This window comes from Stegodyphus dumicola, chromosome 1 (assembly GCF_044657685.1).
Source record: "Stegodyphus dumicola isolate Sdum_Otavi_A_Nest chromosome 1, ASM4465768v1".
Lineage (NCBI taxonomy): Eukaryota > Metazoa > Arthropoda > Arachnida > Araneae > Eresidae > Stegodyphus > Stegodyphus dumicola.
This window is the reverse complement of record NC_140768.1, coordinates 35962077-35985686: the sequence shown is the minus strand read 5'-3', so window position 1 is coordinate 35985686 and position 23610 is coordinate 35962077. Positions and strand designations below refer to the sequence as shown.

The following is a 23610-nucleotide window of genomic DNA, read 5'->3' as shown; positions in this document are numbered from 1 at the left end:
AACTGAATAATGCCATTACTTACAAACTTACTATAATACACAAGAAAATGTCATAGCAAAAAAGCTTTTAAAGCAATTCATAAGAAATTACAAATTACACAACCATCAAATTACAGTAGATTAGCAAATCTTTATGCTCTTCCTAAATTTCATAAATCACCATTCGAATTTAGATTTATATAGCAAATGGTACAAATAATTATAAAACGAATATAGATTACATCTTTGCAATTCAACTTTAAAAAAAATCTGCATTTTAATTCATCAACTAGTTAACAAGCAGCACAACTACTGTTGGATTATTTATAATAACGATCCAGTTCTCAATAAATTTAAAAGTTTAGAAATCAAGAACATGAACTGCTATGATTTTAAAAACGTTTATATTTTTCTTCCATTGTACAAAATTTTTACTAGTGTAATGCAACTACTGCAACTTTTTCCTGACATGCTAAGCATTCTTTGAATTGAAAGATAAAAAACATATCTGCACTGTGCATTATTTAATACCTACATTAAATTCAATAATAAGATCTTTCAGCAGGTTAAAGGAATTCAAGTAAGAGCAAGCAGTTCTACACAAATATGTAACTTATTTCTTTTTGCTAATGAATATAAATTCCAACTAGGTTTGAATAAAAGTGAATTAAAGTTATTTGCAAATACATTTAGATACATTGATGATATTATAACTTTCAGAAATGATTCTTCTATTGAACAATTCAAAATTTACCCAAATAGTTTAACACTTAATTGAACTAATATATATAAAGATAATATTGAATACCTAGACCTGTTCATAATTAAAACATTACAAAATTAAATTATATGATAAAAGGGGGAATTTCCAGTTTGAAAATATCAAACTAATTAATTGCAATTGCAATATTTCTAAAAGAGTAATAGGTAACACTTTTTATAGCCAAATAATTGTAATAAAAATATATATGTACTGAAATAGAAGATTTAAAGGAAGAAATAGAAAAGTTAATTAATGTTCAAGTAAATAACCAGGTTCCAACACAGTTTATTAATTTGTATATTAAAAAGGCTGGCATTAACTTTTTATTTAATTTTTTTGACTCATTATGGTATATTCTTTGAACTTTTAATTAATTAAAATTTTTGAACTTGCTTCAAAAAAATTTTTTTTCGAACTTATATTTTTACAGTCCTTAGCAGTTTGCAACATATTTTTACATTCCTTAACTGTTAGCAATATTTTTTTCACACAATGCAAATGCGAATCTTTCGCCATTTGGCCTCAGCTTCTAAGAGCTATCGCCAATCGTTCAAAGTAAGCCATTTAATTTTGAAAAAAAAAAAAAAAAAAAAAAAAAAAAAAAAAAAGTAAGGTATACCTTGTGTACACCTATCGCCCCGGGTGGGGGGTGCGTAAATGCAGCTAGACTGTGTCAGGCAATTCTGGTCGTTAAAAGTGGCCGAAGGAACGATGCTGAGCAGAAAATCAGGTCCAAGTGAGAAGTATGATAAAGCACGGGATAGAACCCGGGAAGTCAAAGTAGAGTTTTGAAAATGAGATAAGTCCTTAAATATCATCATTACGGCGATGTTACTGCTTAATCTTCATCCTCTGCGATTTTCGTGAAGTACATCGCTGTTTTAAAACCAGCGGAAAGTTTTTCTGTGCGACTGTCTTAGCTTGCCTGATTTTATCCAAGTGCATGACGATGTTACTTAGGAAGTCTTGGATTTTTTTCATCTTGGAGTCAATTCGTGGCTTCACCTGCTTTCTTTGGGATATTAAATCTTTTTCCCTTCACTTTATCACTAAACCTTGGTCTGGAACTTGGTCGTGGCGTCTGTGCGTACGTACACATATATCTCGCATAACTCGAAAACGAGTACCCTCAGAACGTTGAAATTTTGTATATAGGGACTGCTATAACCTGCACCTCGTATTTTGGTTGCAATCGGCCGCACCAAACGTATATTAATATATTTATATATATATATCCACTCTGTTACCCGGCACGGTGATCTCAGTTTCTTCACTCTTATATGTTTGTAAATTGTGCAATTTTTGGTTTAAAAATGATTGAATTATGTTGTTTTTATCTTCCGTTAAGATGCTGTTAAGATTTTATGCCTTTAGGAAATCCGCAAGTGCGGTTTAGCCTAATTCTTAAATAACATGGCGGACATGTTTGCTTACATTTGAAACAGCAGAATAATAGATTTGTTGCCCATCTGGAGAGACTAAAATTGGCAACAACAAAGATAACGCCTTCATTTATTAATGCGAGTTAAATCATGCTTAATCCTTCCTGAAATTTTTTCGAGGAAATGTTTAAGATTTTCTTCAAAATTTTTAATATAGATATTTTGAGTTTTTATGTATTTTTGCTTTGCCGCCAAGTGAGAACTGAATTAATTGAATGAGAAATACTGAATCGTCTGTGAAAACTGTTTCTTTTTTGTTTTGTTTGCCTAATTTCTTTTATACATCGTTCTAGATTTATTATAGGATTTGAATAGAATATGTGGCAACGATTAGATAATTCTTCAAATGATATAAATTTTGTGCATTCTGAGTTATAATATGAACAAAATGTAACGCTATATATAACGCTATGGTAACGCTAAATATAACGCTATGGTAAACAAATATAGTATATTTTAAAGAGTGCATTTATTTTGTTGTGCTTTATGCGCTATCGACGAATCCTATAAGTTAATTCAATCCTATAAGTTGAAATGAAATGCAAGAAAAAATGCGTATAATTTAATATTCCGTACAAGGAATTCATGTGGTGTACACATCAGATTTTTTTTGTTTCAGTGTCAACTTTTATCTTGAGGTTGGCATCTACACATAACAGTGGAACACAGTATGTGATGATTATCTAAAATTAGGACTAATCAATTAGGCATAAGCAGCAATCGTAATACAGCTCATCATCATATGTCTCCTTAATTTTCAGAGTTCGCACGAAAGTAGAGAGAAACTATAGAGAATAGCAATCTGTTTGATGTCATTTTTAATATAATTAGCAGGCAGTACTTAATTAAAAGGAAGAAAAAAAAAAAGATTTCATTGGTCTAAAGTGTCAGAGTCTGAATAAGCAGCAAGTGCTCCGTAAAGTAACAGCATGCTTATAATTAATATTTCTAATGTGTTTCATTCTTAAATTAATGATTTCATATAATGATAATAATGCGCAAATTACATAACAGCAAAAAGTGCAATATCAGATGTCCAACTTGTTGGATTTTAAAATCAATCAGATGAATGCTATTTGAGACCCGTTTGTTGAATAAGAATCATAACTAAATTAATTCTACTTCTTTAGGTGTATGCTTATATGTGATTTCTGCATGAGGCTTTCCAAAAATTAATCTTATGTACTTTATATCATTGTAATATGCTTGAAATAACTGAACATATTTTATTTCCTTTTGCTTATGCATTTCTTCTAATGATGTATGAAAACTTAGTGATCTATTCCCCCTTCTAGAATAATAAGCTGTTATTGTGGATGGGGATATAAGTGCACGAGGGGTTTTCGGCGATTTCTGTGCCCATACATCTTCATAACATTCACTAATTTTCTCATAAGAGTTGGATAAATTGTATAAGTTTTTAGGTAAAATGAGAACCACGAACGTGTAGATGACGGAATGAGGTCGAGAATTGTCAGTAGATTTAACGCAGGTCATTTACAAGCGCAGGTGGCTACACAGCTTGATGCAACACCCAATGTAGTGTGCAATTTTTAGAAACAGTTTCAAGACACTGGATTCATATCGAGAAGACCTGAAAAAATTCGACCGAGATCCACAGTGACGAATGAGGACCGTTATTTGGTCCTTTTGGTGCTGCTACAACCTCACAACTCCCATGTGAACTACCTCGTTATTTTCTTCCTTCACGTTAGTACGGGGTTTATGTGGATTTGGAGTGAATAACGACGACAGCACTTGATGGAATATCGAAACATACTTTATTTACCAATATTAATCAGGACAGGTCTAAAATACTTTTACAGTCGTCGAAGATCTACTATAAACATACTGGAGCAATCAGCGACACAGCCTTCAGGTTATCAAGCTATCACGGTGGAGACAGCTTCACTGCAAAGCACCAGAGTACAGCTCCCGCCTCTGCTTGGTCGTTCTCGGAACTCCACGTACTCTCGAGACTCTCCACGCTACAACTCGCGATGCACTCGACAACGCACAGAGCACGGCTCCCGATTGTTTGGTTCAGTCGTTCCCGGAGCTCAACACGCTCTCTCGACTATGCACTAGCCGCTATACACTAAGAGACTCTTCGATGCACTCGACGACCGACTTGGCACTCTCTGGCAGGCTGTCAACTCGATGTTCTCCGCATGGACTAACTAGATGAGAGACCAAATCGATACTAACTATCTCGCATTCCAGACGAGGCACTCGGACTGATTGACTGCGGACCAGCAGGGTTTATATAGGTTTCGGTTTGTGTTCGAGAACATTCTGGGCTAAACCGGTAAGAATTCGTTCCAGATGGTTCTCCATCCGTCCATGGTATATCGCCAAATGTCGCTAAATGTGGCAACCCTGCCTTCCCTTGCCATTTTATGGTAACCCTAAAACTGCTCTGCGGGGAAGCCATCTTACCGCGCCTGTACTCTTCGTAACTATATGATATATAAGTCTACCAAAATTGGCAAAGCTAGGTGATAGGAATAAGCACAAATCTAATAACATGAAGCATAAACTTGGAAGTAGGTCCTGAAACAGAAGTAGATTACGACAGAAGGAAAATAATTAAATAAAAATTTGATAATTCTGTTTGTCTTTTCAAGAGAATTATCAACAGAACCTCGTTTCTGAATGATACCTGAATGACCTGATTCCGAATGAAAGAAATGGAAACCTTTTAACCTATTAATGAGTATTTTATTACTCGAAATTTTTGCTATGCGAGGATCATTAAGTGGTTAAATTTTATATTTAGAGAACTTTCTCTTTCAGAGGCCTGAAATTCGTTTATGTATATATTTGAGAGTGAGACCTTTTTTAGTTGGAAATATATATCCAGAATCAATATTTGCTGAAATGAAGCCTTAACTACACTTTTGCTGAGTCTTGAGAAATTCTATTACAAGCTTTTATTGCCAAACAAGCTTTATATATCAGATATTTCTTTAAGGTGATTTGCGTATTTTCGTTTTGAAATACGTATTTGTATGATTGTTTTCTTAGCAGCTGCTATCATGTCTATATTGTATGACGTTGACATTCGCGTGAAAACTATTTAGTAAATGCACCTGCTGTTGTGTAATATTCAACACTGAATAAAAACTAGATCTTTGTCTGGTAAAAATGCTGGTGTTTGCGACAGACGCTTATTCTATCGACTGATTAAGGAACCTTTTTTTTTTTTTAAATAACCGTAAATGTAAATTATCTTACGGTGTTTGTGGAATATGCGATGTACAGAATTTAGGTTCTTGTAAAATATGAAACCTGTCAGTAGTTATATGGATTTGGTCGTTTAAATTTGTTTTGGTCTAAATCAAGGTTTCCGAAACTATTTGTATAAGCAACACCTTCAAAAATGTTCAAATTTCTTATTGATCCCTTTTACTTTACTATTACAGAATAATGATAGAATAAAATTTTAAAGAAAAATTGCTAATGGGTTTTTAGATTGCTTGTTTGTATAGTGTTTATTTTTTATTTATTTATTTTTTTTTTTTAGGTTATCACCAATCTACAAGAAAATGTTATTGCAAAAAAGCTAAAAGCATTTCATAAGAAACTGCAAATTTCACAACCATCTAGCTACAATAGATTAGCAAATCTATATGCTCTCCCAAAATTTCATAAATCACAACTCAAATTTAGATTTATTGCTAATGGTACAAATAATTATAAAAAGAATATAGATTACATATTTGCAATTATACTTAAAAAAAATCTGTAATTTAATCCAACAACTCATTAACAAACAACACAATTATAGTTGGATTATTTATAATAATGCTCCAGTTCTCAGCAATTTTAAAAGTTTAACAATCAAGAACATTAACTGCTATGACTTTGAAAACCTTTATACTTCTCTACCATTAGAAGAAATTTTTACTAGTTTAATGCAACTCCCACAACTTTTTCCTGACATACTTGACATCCTTTGTATTGAAAGATGGAATACTTATCTGAATTGTGCATTATTTAATAACTACATTAAATTCAATAATAAGATCTTTCAGCAAGTTAGAGGAATTCCTATGGGAGCAAACAGTTCTACACAAATATGTAACCTATTTCTTTTTACTTTTGAATATAAATTCCAACTAAGTTTAAATAAAAATGAATTAAAGCTATTTGCTCATACTTTTAGATACATAGATGATATTATAACTTTCAATAATAATAATTCTACTTTTGAGCAATTCAAAATGTACCCAAATTGTTTAACACTTAATAAAACGAATACGAATCAAGATACTATTGAATACCTAGACCTGCAAATTATTAAACACAGCAAAATTAAATTATTTGATAAAAAGAAGGAATTTCCATTTTCATACTATTAAACTAATTACAATTATTAACAATGTTGGGCTCAAAATTAATGACTTCAGCCCTTAAATCTTCATGTACTCCTATATCTAACTTATTTCTCTTTTTTTTTTTTTTTTTTTTTTTTTTTTTTTTTTTTGTCAAGATAGAATTAAGATGGCTAAAACCAATTTCAAGCACATGAGGGCGTGGAAGTGCAAGCACAAATGGACGTTCTACTTAAGAACTATTTATTGTAAAATATATATGTTCTTCTAAAAGTAACTTAAGGTCACATTTTTAAAAAATGCCTTCGCTTCAGTATTAACTGACGATTCTATGAATTTATCTTCTAATATACTTCCGATGTTTTTAGTTTCTGTTGAATAGGGCATTATATCCCATTTTGTAATATGCGTATTATTTAAATCCTCAAAGCGCAATTTAAAATTATCGTTCAGTTTTTAAAGATGCCTTGCATATATCTGATTGTAACGAAAGTTTTCCCCCAAAACACGTAACGTTTAACTAAACTAAACTAAAGCCGTTCTTAAGAAAGTTACGGGGGGGAAGAAAAGGGAAACATGAAAGTAGCACGTTTAATGCGGGTCGAAATCACCACCCAAATCTATGATTTTTCTGCCAACGTTCTCGTAGTTTTCCAAAGACTTCGGCTCAGAAACTTCGTGGCCGCGAGTCCAAAAACAGATCAACCTCATTTCGGACGTCCTGTGCAGAATGGAAGATAGCACCAGTAAGATGTAGCTGCAGGTGTGAAAAAATGTGGAAGTACGAAGGAGAGATGTCGGAGTTGTATGGTGGGTGTGGGAAAAGATCCCATTCGAGTCCGTACAGAGCCCAGCCGGTGAATGCAGACACATGTGATCTTGCATTATCTTGATGGAACATTTCCTTTTAGCGCCGGAACTCACTTCGACGTTTTCTCTTGATAGCAGCGTCAACACTTACTAACATCTGTCTGTACACCTTACCGTCGACGGTTTTACCTCTTTCCTGATACTCTTTAAGGATAATATCACGGCAATCCCACCAGATACAAAGCATGATCTTTTTGTTGGTGAAATTGTGCTTTGCGACGGGGTTATCGGGCGCAGATCAACACTCTATTCATGTTGAAATAAATTCACTTTTCATCACAAGTGAAGATCCGGTCCAGAATTGTGTCCTTGCATTGATGTACGAGCAGATTAGTGCAGGCCCGAACACGTCTATCCTTATCTGCTTGAGTCAGCTCACCATGCATGCGGCACCCAGCGATTGAACTTACACGTCAAGTTTATGCGATGCATATTGCGACTAATGAACAAGCTCTCGAGTGGTTGCATACCGATCTTCTTCCACAAATTCTTGCAGTACATCAGTAGGTCGGCCAGAGCGCTCTACTTCTTAAATGTCAGCAGGCGGGTTTCATCAACATCAGTAGTCTGGCCAGAGCGCTCTACTTCTTAAATGTCATAGTTCTTCTTTTTGAACTTTCGGTACCAAACTTTTATAGTGTCATATGATACAACATTAGTACCTTAAGCTGTACACATGATTTGGGGACATTCTGTAGCTGACTTGTTGCAACATAACTGGAAGTAAATGATAGTTCTAATCTGGTAGCGTAATAGTTACATTTCAGACACCTTGTATTTAATGATAACGATATTTTTTACAAATTTCATAGCCCAGTGTTTTGAAGTTCTTGCAAATGCCAAAAATCGCCTGACAAAATATGGCGAAACATGCTAATGCTATTCGTTTGCGCAGACGATGTCTGCGGTGGCGGAAAATTTTCGTTGCAAGTCGAATAACAGTTGGTCTTTAGGTTTGCAACAATGCAATTACTAAAATACAATTTTGGTTCAATAGATTTGGTAATTAAATTTTGGATACAATATTATAGAAACAGAATGAGTGTACGGAAAGAAAGTTTTATGGATATGTGTTGGTATGAACTTTCTGATCACGATACTCCGTCGATATAATTCTAGCCCTCAATCAGAATCTGTCAGGGGGGAAAGAACCGATTTTTAAGAATGACTTACTATCAAAATAAAATTTTCGAAATCCAAAGTATTTTCGGCTGAATCACATAAGAGAAGTGCCGAGGGGTCCGATACATTCCGGCTGGAATTACGATTTATTTAAAAAATTTAGCCGCCGGAGACGGACATAATATAGTAAGTCACCAAAACCAACGTCGCTGCTGCAGAAGCATGTGACATGTTGAGTATCTTTCAAGGGGATATGTTTATTACAGTTTGTGAATGTTCGTTTGAATAATTGCTGTGCATATAAAACATCGTTCCTTGTAAATATGTGGCATTAACGATAAATGTCTGTGAGGATTTATTTAATTTACTTTACAGTTCATTTTATTTTGAAGGAAACTTTCCTATCACTCTTGCTTTTAATTCAGACTTTCTTGCCAGAATGTAATTGATCTAGCGGGCGTGTATTCAAATGAGGCAAAAAGATGTCAATATTTAAGGAAACGTTTTGGAAGGCGAATTTAGAGCATGTTCTGCCTGCCTGAAAGCCACGTTGCTATCTTTGATTTACTAGCGATTAGACTTCTGCGGCGTTGAGAGCTTCTTGTTTACTCCGACTTTCGAGTCAGAGCCAGCCTGCGCGGTAAGTAACCTGTGAAGCCATCAGGCTAAACTTAACTCAATTTTATTTCAAGTTAATCATGACCTTTTTGAGTTAAGCCAAAAGTGCTGGCTTTGTAAGCACTAGTCGGTGCCATCTATGAACTTTAATATGAGTTAATAAAGGGTTATTTACATCTTTCTCGTGACTTTATTGTATCTTAAGATTTAGGGATAATTCCGTAGTCTTCTAACATCTAGCTTAGTTGATGTTACCCAAAGATACCAGACGTTGTACGTCTTTAAATAAACGACTTTTCTTACCCCATGTTCTTCGTACTTATTGTGTTTCCGCTTTTACGTTTCACCAGCCCTGTATTACGAAAATTATTACTTTAGTCATGTTCTATCACCTCTAAAGTTGGACCCTCTTTTCTTTTACACTGTGTATAAGTATATATGATCTCGTATTTAGATCTCCTTCTATGTAACCTCTTACGTTTTCTTGCAAAATGTATTCATTAGCTTCAATAATAATTTTAAATAATTCATTTCGGTAGTATAGTTAGACCGTCTCAAGCGTAACCCTGATTGGCATTCTGCCAAAACACATAGATTTGTCCAAAAGGGGTGGTGCTACTTGCTGCGACCTGAAAGGTCTTCTCTTCTTCGGAAAGAGCTATGCTGGAGGGAAAGAAAGTCCCCATTCTTCCACCCTGTTTTCAGAATAATTCGGTCTGAATGGTGCATGCGTGTTTGCGCTCATGGTCGCGGATGAGGCGGTCGAACTATAATAGTAAAATTATAATATAAAGAGTTTTAACTAGAATGGATAGATCTTCTTCGTGAATATATTCTAAAGGTTAATCATAAATATAAAGATTTTGCAGAACCGCAGTCTACAGAGCAGCTTCCGTAAAACGATTATCAAAGATACACATCTTTTAGTAATAAATATCAAAATCGTTTTTCTTTCCACTGGTTCAGATAAGCCGCTTGCAGCACGATGTAGATAAAATTGAAAGAAATAGATCAAGATTACTTTAAATTCGTGACCTTGATGACGCATTTGATAACGTAGTATCTCGTTTTAACTTCTCATTTCCACGTATTTGTGGTTGCTGGCTGACCAGTTCACTGTTACTCGACTTTCCTGTTCCGCGGACATTCTGTACGTATCCATATTTTTGGCTTGTCGCAACTCTGTTTAATTTTTTGCTTTGTTTAGTTTGCAGTATATTAAAATTGGGAGATTTCAATTGAAATGATGTGATTTTGATCTAATATTTAAATATTCGTAGAGGGTTATTTTTGTCATGGTATCTGAATATGAATAAGAGATTTTTCCTGAAGAGAAATGTCGCCTTTTGAGAAATTACATGCATAAAATCTATGCTATCATTGTTAATAGACTTCAGTGTATTGTAATTAAGATTGGGTTATATTTTCCTCAGTTGCACTAGAAACCGTGGATTGATTCCATTGTTTCTATCCAAGGAAAGATTTTATTTCATTTAATTTAAACATCAGAAATTTAATAATCAATCAAGTACTTCGCGAAGTAGATTTTCCGCTTCAGTAACAGATAAAAATAAGCATTAATTTTTTACAATGGTGGAAATATGCAAAACTGACTATTCTGTACCGAGGTACGTAATGTATGACGTTAGAAATAGCTTTTATATTAATTATAATAATGCTGCAGATAATCATAAAACTTTTATTTGCATATTATAGAAATTAAACGTGTTTAGTTTTAACTAGATATATATTATAAAATAGTAAAGTTTAAATTGTTAAGAAGTGCTCTTATTGTTTTCAAAATTCTTAAGCAATTAAAGAACGGTTATATTTAAAAAATAAATTAAAGATCTTATGATGTCGAAAGACAAAACTTTGAATATTGGTTATGCTCGAAGTGGCATATATGATACGTTAGAATATTTATATTTCGAAAAGTTGCAACATTTGCTAAGTGTGGAAGTTAAGTAAGTACATGGTAACATAATGTGACGAAAAAATTTGGAAGGACTGCCCTAATGACGATTTTTAACGTTAAAATTTACCTTTTTTTATTTTTCATTATCTTAATATCTGTTTTTGACATCTAAGTCTTGCACATTAATTCAGTTGTTAAACAAATAATTTAATTCTGAACTGTTCCTGTTCATGCTATTAGCAGAAATTTAAAGTGCTTTTTCCTTTTATATGCAATCTTATTTTCATATACTCTTCTTTCATTAAAAGCTCTTAAACTTAATTTTGATTTCTTTTCATGAAAATTGGTAATTTTTTCGGTTAGTTAAATATTAATTAAAGGAAAAATAAAATTAAATATTTAAGTATTTTAGTTTCCCTTCGGTTACTTAAAATTCACAAGGATTTTCTGTGATTTGGACGTTCTGTTCAGTTGATAAAATTCGTGGTTCAGTATTAGGAGATCCTGTATTATGTCGTAGTTATTTAATTAATGCTGCGGAATGAAGACAACATATTGCTGTTGTTATGCCTAAGTTCTTGAAGAATTTATAATGCTTAATTTTTTTTTTTTTTTTTTTTTTTTTTTTTTTTTTTTTTTTGATACAAAAATTTTCTAGACCTTATCTTAATTCTTGAAAATGCAATAGCATTCTTTGTCAGCGTAATTCATTACGTGTTGGATCAAATAAAGAAGATTTTGTACAAGAAATGTGAAACTTAACGTTAAGAAAAGAGGAAATCAGTTAATTCTAAAATCTCTAAAAATTTATTGATCTTTGAAGCATTCATTTAATTTTTTTCTGAAAAAAATCATTTGGTGTTAATTTAAATAATCAGTTAACTGATAAATTTGAGTTCATTAAAGCCTTCGCGTTAGAAATATGATATAAGGGCTTTTGATTGGCCTGTAAAATGAACATGCTGTTGGTATTGGTACTGCTGAAGTTTTATTTGTGGCTATTTCTAAACTTTTCTTGGTCGGTACGAGTTCAGTTTGAAATACATTATTCTGTAATGAAGAAAGAAGAGGCCATTTTATGAGAGGCATCGAAAAACTTTGCACTCCTGAGCGCGAAACATTGAACGAGTGCGACAGGCATTGCCTCAAGGAAAAGTCGCGAGCTATTTTTTAAAAAAAATTATCGTGTACCTATTTTTTAAGCATTAATATAAATCCTTTCAATTAAATTTATTTCATTTTTTATTTTTAAATTTTTATTTCATTTTATATTTTTAATTACAATAATATTTGGGTTTGTATTAATTATACATACTTTCTTTTAGTCTGAAATATACCTAACCCATTTTTTCCAAAGAAAGATAACTTTTTTGTCTTATTCGCAGTGTGTTGATGTAACCCACGCGTTCGGGAAGGGTAATTAATAAATATAAAAATGATGAAAATGATTTTCTCTCCGAGATTTTAAGTTTGGATGCATAAATTGCATCTGTTAAAATATCTCCTGTATTAAAAGTAAGGGGTAATCTTTGGAATATGGTAACAGGTAGTTTGGCGACATTTTGGTAAGGCGATAAAGGTTAGTAGCTAGGACTTTAGCAGTGTACATGGATAAAGTCAAGAGTGTGCGCAATGCCATTTTTGTGCAATTCTGGGATTTTTTTTTTTAAGTGAAAATAGGTCGACGTGTACATGGATATCGTGTATGTGAAATTCTTAAAAACGCGGCAAGCAGTGGGCGATTCTGCACTTTCTCCCAATTTCGCACCTAATTTTCATCATGATTAAGCACTTTTGTTTCATAAAAGTTCTAGCAGAAGCGTAATTCGGAAAAGCGTTGGAAAAAAAATGTTGAGGGGGAAAAAAAAAAAAAAAAAGAAAAAAAGGTCTTTACTTCGTGAAAACAAAATGGCTTCCCCCCCCCAAAAAAAAAACTAGCAGGTTGCTGTATCAGGGTTAGTCGCCATATTTTCGCCAAAAAATCGCCAAGTTACCATAATCCGAAGATTAACCAAAGTAAGTGGTGTGCGTGCATTTAAACTTAAAGCACTCTACTAAGGCGTTGAGAATCATATCCTGAAGTGCAGGTACAAAGAATCACAAGTTGTAATGAGCATGAATTCTTTATTTAACATTAAGGGGTATCAGCAACCCCTATACTGACAATGTTAAATTGTCCATTTTCGATGTACCTTATCTCAAAACCTGTTGTAGGTACACGCTTGAAATTTTTTGTGTAATTAAAGTATACCTATCTGATTATACTGAAATGAGCCTTTGAAACATTTTGAATTTTAAAGTAATTTACAGAATATTTTGTTAGGCATAGTAAAATTTAGCACTTTTCTCATACAAAAAAATTTTTAAATTTTGTTTTCTTAGTTTATCACAAAAAGCTCATTTCAGTAAATATTAGAAAACCTAATAAATAAGCCATAAAAATTTTAGATACCTGCGAGCAGTAGTTCCTGAGAAAAGATACATCGTCTATAAAAAAATCGCGTTTGGAGAAAAATGTGTTTTTATATAAAAATCCTCGTTTATCAAAGCATTCGATGACAAATTAAAACTAGATTTTTTTTACGTTTCTAATTTTCATAGAGTTTAAAGAATGGTATTTTTAAAAAGATAAAAGTGTAGAGAATTTGAAAATGCAAAAATCCGAAATCACCATTTTTTGAAGATTTTTATCTTCCAACACGCCTTAAAAAATACACCATCTGTCCAAAAAGTTCCGAAACTGAAACGATGAAAACTAGACAAAACTTCCGATGAAGGTTTTAAAGCGTCAGGTGTTCTACATAGTTTCTCCCACACACACACTTAAGTATAGTGCGCAGAACATTCATACAACCACATAAAACTCTCCTTGTTTGGAATATTATTCACCTTGCGTGATGTCACTGTGGCTTGAATGTCAGTTACGTCTGGATAACGTTGATCCTTCATGCGAAGTTTGATTTTCGGGTATGAAAAAGATTCACTCAGCACCGAATCGGCTGAATATGGCGGGTGTTTAAGAAATGCCACTTGTTTTTTCGCTAGAAACTGCAGCACAACACCAGCCGTGTGAGTGGGCACATTGTCGTGTAGTTAAGATCAGATCTCTCTTCTTCCATTCTTCCGGACGAATCGTCTTGCAAAACCGATCCATGACACTAGGAAATTGCATTCCCATTTTATCTCACGTATGTTTCCCGATTATTATTATATGCAGGGAAGGAAATCTGTTTCGGAAATTTTTGGACAGACAGTGTATGCTCAGCTCGAGTATGAAATGTAAAGTTGATAATTTCAGAAAAAGTAAAATTAATCATTAAGGTAAATGTTGAAAGCACTTGCATAAGGGTCTTAACACAATCCATTTGGACATGATATCAGTTCAGCTTGTTAGACGTACGGTGCTGCTTATCTCATCACAGCTCGCCAATTTTTACCCTTTGGTCCAGTGAGTTTCATTATGCAAAGTACCGAATATGCTGGCAACAAAAATGTTAAAATGAGTTTTATCGATTAATTACTGAAATCATTTTAATGAAATGTAGAGATAGTCAAAAAGATGTAAAAATCCTTCTAAGTAGTTTTTTAGTAATGTATTAAGTAATGTCCTATTAGAACCAATTCGGAATTTCTCATTTTAACGTAATAATTTTCCCCTTATACTTTTGAATTTTCCATTTTTGATAAATTCACATAATTATTATCCAACTTCTACAAAGTATCTATCTGAATTTTTGCTAGTCTCACATAAATTTCGTGTTAGATAAGAATAGGGCAAAAATTTCTTATCTGTTAAACTTCTTTCTGTATTAATATATTTAGAAAAATATGATGATGTTTTATTGCCATGATCAAACTAAGTAAAGTGCGCATACGCTTCATCAGCCCAGATTTGCTTGCTTTATATAAGGCTATCCTTTTATATTGACACATATTTTGAATTTTATACATATTATTATTACCTTATGTTTATTTGAATATAAATTATTATATATACATTCGTGAGGAAAATTAAGAGAATTCCCGAATCATGTCTGTTTTCATGAAAAGTATTGAACCAAAGGTCGCCGAAAAATTATGCTAATATTCAGAGTCGATACGTAAGTATAACACATGCATGTCTGCAGAGCTGTGATTGTAGAGGGAATATAACCACACGAGTTTTGGGCGATTTGTGTGCTAGTACTTCTTCATGACATTCGCTATGTTTCTCGCAAGAATTGGGTAAGTAAGATATCAAAAATGTGTAGCCACGAACGTATGGATAACAGAAGGAGACGGAGAGTTGTCGTGGGGGCAGGCTAATCACAAGTGCTGGTGACTACAGAGCTCATTGCAACGCCCTCTGCTGTCCGTAGTTTATGGAAACATTTTCAGAACACTCGATCCATATGGAGAAAACGTGGTGTAGGTCGACCAAAGTCTACAACAACACCTGAGGATCCTTGTTTGGCATTTTCAGTGCGGCGACGCAGGACTGCTACAGCTTCGCTGCTCTCACGGGAGCTGTATGCAGCCACTAGAAGAGTTTCACGGTCTACCATTGCTTAAGACTTCATGAGATAGGAGTGTATGCCAGAAGACCCACGTTTTGCTTGCCTCTTAGAGAAGCACACAAGAGAGCACGTTGGGCATAATGCAAACATGCTCTTTGAACCAGATACCAGTAGAGCACCGTGCCTTTTACAGATGAGTAGAGATTCGGCCTGGTGTGTGGTGTGGTGTATTTAATTATGGCAAAGCACACTAGGGCTATCTGCCTAAGGGGAGGGATGCCTTTCGTGGAGGACTTTCTAAGGGAAACTGGCTCGTATACACGTTACACATGGGGAAAACCACGAAAACGCCCATGCAGCCAGCCCGTTCGCGGGATTCGAACCTCGGACCGAACTACCAGTGTTCAGCGACTTTACCGCTCGGCCGCTGGTGGGCGATTCGGCCTGGATACTAATTCTGTGGGTACCTGTATCTGGAGAGAAAAAGGAACACGATATCATCCTCCCCATCATCAGGGAAAAAGGATTATTACGGTGATGTAAGTGTAATGGTTACGGCAGATATTTATGTTGGATGGCTACACACCATTGCATGTGTTTGACTAAGTCTTCCTGACTACTGTGAGGTATACTAATGAGATCTTGGAGTCCTGCGTTCGATTGTTCAGGAGCACAGTTTGACAATTTGTCCTGGGCTCCTGTTAATAGACGAAAAACTCGTCTAGCTGATCGAGCTGGTCGAGCATTACCTGGAAAGTGAGAATATTCGCTGCATGGATTCGCCATCCAAATTTCCTGATCTTAACTTTATAGAGCTAGTCTGGGACTCTGTTGGCAGAACTACACTCATGTCCATAAATTAAGGATAATGCAAAATCAGGCAGAGGAAGAGTTAGGATCAAAACAAATTTGACTTATTTTAAAGCTTATTTATTAAACAAAAGGTAAAGAGCAAAAAAAGATGCTATATGTTTGATATTATTAAAAAAAAATTAGCAATTTTTTTCCCCTGGAGCAAATTACAAAAAAAAAAAAAAAAAAAAAAAAAAAAAAAAACCTATTTACAAAAAAACAAATATTACATGGTTGGTATGATTTTTAATACATTGTATGTCTCCCAGACGGTGCAATACAGTCCGTACAATGCCTAGGCATGCTGAGTATCAAATTATCGATCTGATCTTGGGGCATATTACACCACTCAAAAAGCAATATTCTCCGAAGTTCCGGTAGACATGTAGGAAAAGGTTGACGGGCTGCAACTCGTCGACCAAGCGTGTCCCACACCTGCTCTACTGGATTCAAGTCCGGTGAGAATGCTGGCCAGTCCATACGGGTGATATCTTCCGATTGAAGGCATTCGCTTACGATGTTTGCACGGTGAGGACGGGCGTTGTCATCCATAAACACAAATTGTGCGCCCATGGCGCCCCGAATCAAACGTACATGTTGTTCCAGAATGACGTCCCGATAGTCATGTTTCCAATTTGAACATGCAGGTCAGTTCTGGAACCCAGAATAATTCCACCCCAAACAAGCACTCCTGCACCACCGTAACGGTGTAGTTCAGTGATGTTTTCTTGGTGGTAACGGGTACCTGGAGCTCTCCATATGAAAGTCCGGCGAGAATCAGACTGCAAGCTAAACCTGGACTCGTCGGAAAACATCAAACAAGCCCACTGTTGCGGTGTCCACAATGCATGCTCTCGACTGCAGGCTAACCGCAGGCGACAATGAGTTGCAGTAGATGGAACACAACTGACAGGTCTACGAACATATAGACCAATCTGCCCTAAGCGTCTGTACACGGTCTGCCTTGAAATTGTCGTACCAGTGACTGTAAAGAGCTGACGAGACAGGTCTGAGGCTGTGCTCCGCCTGTTTCGTTTGGCAGTAACTGCCAAATACCGGTCCTCATTCGGCGTTGTAACTCTGGGGCGACCTGTGCTGTAACGTCTACTCACATTACCATCATCTTGGAATCGTTGCCAAAGCCTGGAGATGACACTCTGCGCAATTCCAAGTTCGTCTGATACTTCCAGTTGGGTACGCCCACGTTCCAGACGGCCGATAATTCTACCACGTAAAAAATCATCCAAATGCGTCCTTTGTGTCATAACTATTCGGTTATTGCACTGAAATGCTTATAAAGCGCCTGCGGACAATTTTACTTCTTTGCCTGTATTCCTTATATATCACTCTCTTACACACTCGTCATTGTGACGTACCATCGGTGTCATCTGGTTACTTCCTGAAATTTGCATATGATTCTTGAAGATGTGTGTAGTGATTTTACAGGTGATATATTTATTTTAGAGTTCGATTTCCGCCTGACTCCGAATTATCCTTAATTTATGGACATGAGTGTATTTCATCTCGCTGTCCCCTCTCCAGGAGTTGAAAACTGCCTTGCTTGCAGGAGTGGTATAAACTGCCTCAGAGACTTCTCAACTGCATCATGTTGTTATGCCATCGCACTGTGCGACCTGTCTGGCTGTGTAGACTCAATTCAATATCACATTGTGGATTTTGGACACCCCTGCGCCATGAGCATTACTGATAGTCATGCGTACATAAAATGATTTTTTAATGGTGCATCTCTTTCTCTGATGTAAATGTACATTCATACTTAATTCCATTAAAAATCTCTCAGTTTTTTCAGAAATTCGGCATATTTGCGAATTCTCTTAATTTTGCTAGCTAGTGTATTAATATTGGTGTGATATCTTTTAATCAGGTAAGTTTTACCTATATAATTACTGTTTACGTTTCTGGTGATATTTTATTTTGATTTCTTTCCAGGCTGTTCCAAGGATGAAGTTGTCTGATGAAGAAAGGAAAACAAAACTTCAACCACTTATCGATGGAGGCTGGAGTTTAGTAGGTGGAAGAGATGCTATTTATAAAGAATTTATGTTCAAAAACTTCAATCAGGTATTTTTTTCTTTAAGTTTTACTTACATGATACATTTAAAAAATAATTTTTTATTGCAAAATTATTTTCCTAAGATAGTCTGGATAGAACTTCCCATATTTAGTCATTGGGTTTTAAAACGATTTAATAAGCTAGTCATTTACTGAAGAATTGAAAAAAAATTATACGTGATTTTTTTTCTTTTTTTTTTTTTTACTCAATCAGCGAATAAAGTTTATTTCAATGATATTTTGAGATTTTACAATAAGTCATTTCATAGTGTACACTAAATAAAAGTCTGAATTCGGTTTTTTTTTTTTTTTTTTTTTTTTTTTTAAATCTGTACTTGTTTTCTTTTTATTGAAACATAGCATAGATCAGACTTGATATCCGCAATTGTATAAAAAGTATCCGCAATTGTATGCATTAATTATCTAATTAATGCCTTCTTATACAATTGCGGTGGCAGCACTAATACTGATCTAGATAGATCTGATGACATATAAAGAAATGTTACATTTAGAATAAGTCAGATAAGAACTTAAAAGCTTAGTTATATGACGGTTAATTCCATCACTTGTTTTGCTTGGAAAGACAGACTTTGGAGAATTTGATCCAAGGCAGTAAGAAATGATTTTAGCCGTCGATGTGACACAGGCCTACAAGAACCTTTCCTAAGCGGACCGGCTGACCCGCCGGCGGAGAAAAGAAAGTTATATAGCGGTTGCATATCATGTTAATGAAATAACAACTCCTCTTACAAATGACAAAGCTAGGTAAAACCGGGATGTGTTTCGAAGTTTTAAAAGAAAATTCGGAATCAAGGCGAATTTTCCTTTAAGAAGCTTTTCTTTTCCTTTTTTTTAATATTAGATCTTGGAAATAACTGTCCCCACTGTTCCCAGCCGAACAAAGACCGAACTAAATAAAGAGCATGTTGTTCATCTGTAGCTATTGTATAACGCTTATCAGAACAGCATTAATATCGTCTGTGTTGTTGCTAAAGATCTTTGGCCCGAATTTCTGTCTTGGTAAACTTAATATTTTTTTTAATGGGCATGTGTCACTAAAATGATTCCAGCATGTTGAAGGTTCGAGAAGTCCGTGCTGTTTATACTCAAATCTTGATCCCGTCTACAGCAGAGAGAGGTAAAAATTACTCAACAGGCTGAAAATAAGGAATAATAAATTGGAAGATAGTTAAAGATTATATGTTGCGAATAAACTTGCTCCTACAGTGCCAAATAGATTACAAATTATAATCAAGCAGAATATTACCTCTCTCTGCTAGTAATCAGATTTACTGATGAGATTTTTAATTTGAAACCAGTTTATAGATCAGCATTTTTCAGATTCTTTGTCTATTCTACGCCTAGCTTTAAGGAATATGTCACGACTTTCGGGAAATAAACAAGCTGCTATCTCTTCTGGCTAAACTCATCTATTAGCGGCTCAAAAGTCTGTATTGATGCCCGTAAAAACTCAACACTCTTTGTGACGCATAACGAAGTAAAAAATTTCAAAACCGAATGCTTGATGTGCTGCAGAAATGGTGTAGCCATTCGTCACAGTAGAATATGAACTAAAGCTTCATAGTTTTGTTGCCAGGGACGTAGAAAATATTTCTTTGTATTCTTTGATATCTTTCAGATTTCTTTGGGTTTTATTGAGTCTGCATGCGTAGAGACATTTATTAGCCCAAAGGAACGTTAGCCCAGAAAGGCTATTAATCTCGAAACTGCATCTTGTGTTTAATATCTTAGAAGGAATATAAGCTTTTATTCTCGACGTAACATGTTAGGTTATTTTTTACAAAACTGACTATTTAAATTTCAGAATGCCATAATATAAATATTTTTGTTATTTAAAGGATTTTTTTTTTTTTTTTTTTTTTTTTGTGTGTGTGTGTGTTTGAAAGTATATATCTACGACTAATGGTTGCGAAAATAAATGCTGCTTTAGGACTTTTAGGACACAGTGTATACTAAGATAAATTATCACGACGAAGTTATTAAATTGGCAGACATTGTCTAACAGTTTTCTTTGACAAAAATGGGAATTCATTTTCATTGAAAGTGCGTATTATTACGCCAAAGGGACAAATAGCCCAGAAGGGCTGTTAATTTCGTTTTGGCATTTTGTGGCGTTTCACTTTTCAAATTATTGCCACCAAATATTAGAGCCCTGCATTAAAGAAATTAAATAATAAAGAATCTTCATGAATGTATGTATGTTTCTCACACTGTGAAAAAACAACGGTACTAGATATATCAAATTTTAAATAACGTTGTCCTCCACTCGAATATGAACATCTGGAAGACCAAATTTGGAATTTGTTTTATTATTTGTTTCATATTTTGTAAAACTTTAACGAATTTTCGATTAACAAACTCAACGATTTCAAAGCGAGCAATGGTAATACTGTCCACCCCTCCGAAAAAAAAAAAAATCTCCAGCGCGCGAGACTGTGTACCGAAATTCTAAAGATATGCTCTTTTTAAACTATTTTGTAATATTGCTGTTGAATTGAATTTTGTGGTTTAAGTGCGAAGAACGTGATATTTAATAAATAAAGGTAACACACAAAACATAAAAAAAAGGGGGCCCTTCATAATATAAAATTTGAAGACTTTCAGCTTTTCTTTTTTTTTTTTTTTTTTTTTTTTTTTTTTTTTTTTTTTTTTGAATTAATTTTCTTATTTGAATTTGAAGTACTTTGCACAAACTTATTATATTTGTTACGTATACATAGGGGCTGTTGTTATATTTATTATATGCGTTTGTTGCCATTAATAATATAGTCTTGTTTTGTAATTGTTTCATAATTGCAATAATTGTTGTGTTTTATTCAAGGCTTTCGGATTCATGACTCGCGTCGCAATGCAAGCTGAGAAGATGGATCATCACCCTGAATGGTTCAATGTTTACAACAAAGTTCAAATAACTCTAAGCAGCCATGATGTTAATGGTTTATCAGAAAGGGATACACAACTTGCAACCTTTATTGAAAAAGCAGCTGAATCCATGGCCGGAAAATAAAATGTTTGTCGCATTATGGGTGTCTGTAAAGTGTAACTGGTTGTTGTAAATTTTCTTGGCCTCTGTAAACTGTGTTTGTAACTGTAATGTTTACAGCAATTGTATGTCTAGTTAACAGAGATGATTGTTCCTGAAAGCTTGATGTGATTCCTAAGACCTTACATAATGTAATTCCTAACGTTTATCAAATGAAGCTGTTCTAACAATACCAGTTAAGAAACGAACAGTAAAAAGAAGTTGTTTAAAATAATATTTTATTACTTGTTTTGAAAATGATTTTTTTCTTCCAAATGTAATTTAATAAAATGCATGTAGGTTACGTAAATGTAATGACAAAATATCTTTGTATTGCATTCTTACAGCAAAAATCTTATAAATCTTTCAAAATTTCGTGAAATGCTGGAGAAAGTTGTAGATTATTGTTATGTTGAAAATAAGTTTGTAAGCTTATAAATTGTAAAATTTATTGCTATGTTTTCCCATTTATAAAACAATTTTTTTTCCTCTAGAAAATTATATTTGAAATTGTTGAAACTCTTTGTGATGAAGCTAAACTTTGTGATAAATAGTAAATAATGCTTTAAATGTTTTAAGGAATGATAATTATATGTCATTGTTATGTGTTAGATGATGCAACAGAAGTCAATGTCTGTTCTTTTTATTTTTGTATAAAAACATCTTTTACATTTAACGCCAAAAATGATTCAGATTTAAACTCAGTTCTTGTTTTATATAATAGTAATAGTGGTCTGTTACGTAAATCTTTTAAATTATGCAGTATTTTTTGTTAAAAATCTCAATTTTTTTAAGTGTTTCTTCTCTTGTCTTAAATCAGAAACGTCTGGTGATGCATTCATGAAAAAGCTAATAATAAATTTTAAAACACTCAGGGAAAGTTTATAAAAATTTCAAAGTAATCCCTTATGTGTAGTTCCTTGTTAAAACCATTTATTTATCACTTTTTATGTAAACACAATTTATTGTATAATTTCGGATAAATTTTTATTAAGACTTCATAATTTCTGTAAACTGAATAATTTAAATCACTTCATTCCCTTTTCGCAAATGTCCTTTCGCTTTTTGTTTTAAAAGAGGAGGGGGGAGATGTTGTATTCCTCTCAATTATTGTGTTGTTATACATATTTCAGCAGATTATTTTATTTTTTAATTTTTGAATAGGAAACAAGCTATATATTTTGAATTATAGATTTTGCATGAAAAATTAGTTTTAAATTTAATATTAGGCTGTGTTTTGAAGTACTTGACATGTTAAATTGTCTCATTTAGTGCCAATTTTCTTAAACGTTTTGTATGAATTTTTATTAAAGGTTTTGCTGATGTTGTATTTTACTTTTCCACTGACTGTATTTTACCATAAGTTCGGATTTAATGGAAATTGAAAAACAGGTGGTGGTGTATTTAATTATGGCAAAGCACACTAGGGCTATCTGCCTAAGAGGAGGGATGCCTTCGTGGAGGACTTTCTAAGGGAAACTGGCTCGTATACACGTTACACATGGGGAAAACCACGAAAACACCCATGCAGCCAGCCCGTTCGCGGGATTCGAACCTCGGACCAAACTGCCAGTGTTCAGTGACTACCGCTCGGCCGCTGGTGGGCCCATTGAAGAACAGTGCGTTTTCTTATCTGAGATTTTAGCTGTATACTTTATTTTATTTCAACTGAAAATTTTTAATATTTATAACTATTCTTAAATATATTTTATTTTAGTACCAATTTAAAAAAAAAAAAGACCAATTTAAAATTCAGTATATAATCACTTTTTTTCTTAAACTTTCTAACGTATATTTAGCTTGCACTTGGCTTTTAAATATTTTTAAGCTTGCAAAGAATGGAAATTTTGTTTTTACGCATCCTGTGACGAATTGTATGCCAGATCGAAGGGCGACCTCGCAAGCAGCTAGCAAACAGTAAAATAGAAAAATAAATACTGTTAAAATAAAAAGTATATAATAAGTATTTTACTCACTAGAAACTACACAAATTACTTCTTAACCAATTTGTTTTCATTTCATTGTTTATTCTATACGATTTCAAATATTTCTTTTTCGAATGCAAAACTGTGCTTTGCATTTTAAATAATAGTTTAT

The 23610-nt window shown here is 33.9% G+C and overlaps 1 protein-coding gene across 1 annotated transcript in view; it reads left to right on the top strand.

Moving 5' to 3' along the window:
• Pcd (pterin-4a-carbinolamine dehydratase) overlaps window positions 1-22843 on the top strand; it is a 35192-nt gene extending 12349 nt beyond the window's left edge. The window contains exons 2-3 of the mRNA XM_085813933.1: window positions 18348-18479; window positions 21313-22843. Of these exons, the coding sequence (XP_085670059.1) occupies window positions 18348-18479; window positions 21313-21498 (318 nt within the window). The 3' untranslated portion in view covers window positions 21499-22843. The remainder of the gene's footprint in view (window positions 1-18347; window positions 18480-21312) is intronic.
• The last annotated feature ends 767 nt before the right edge of the window (window positions 22844-23610 follow it).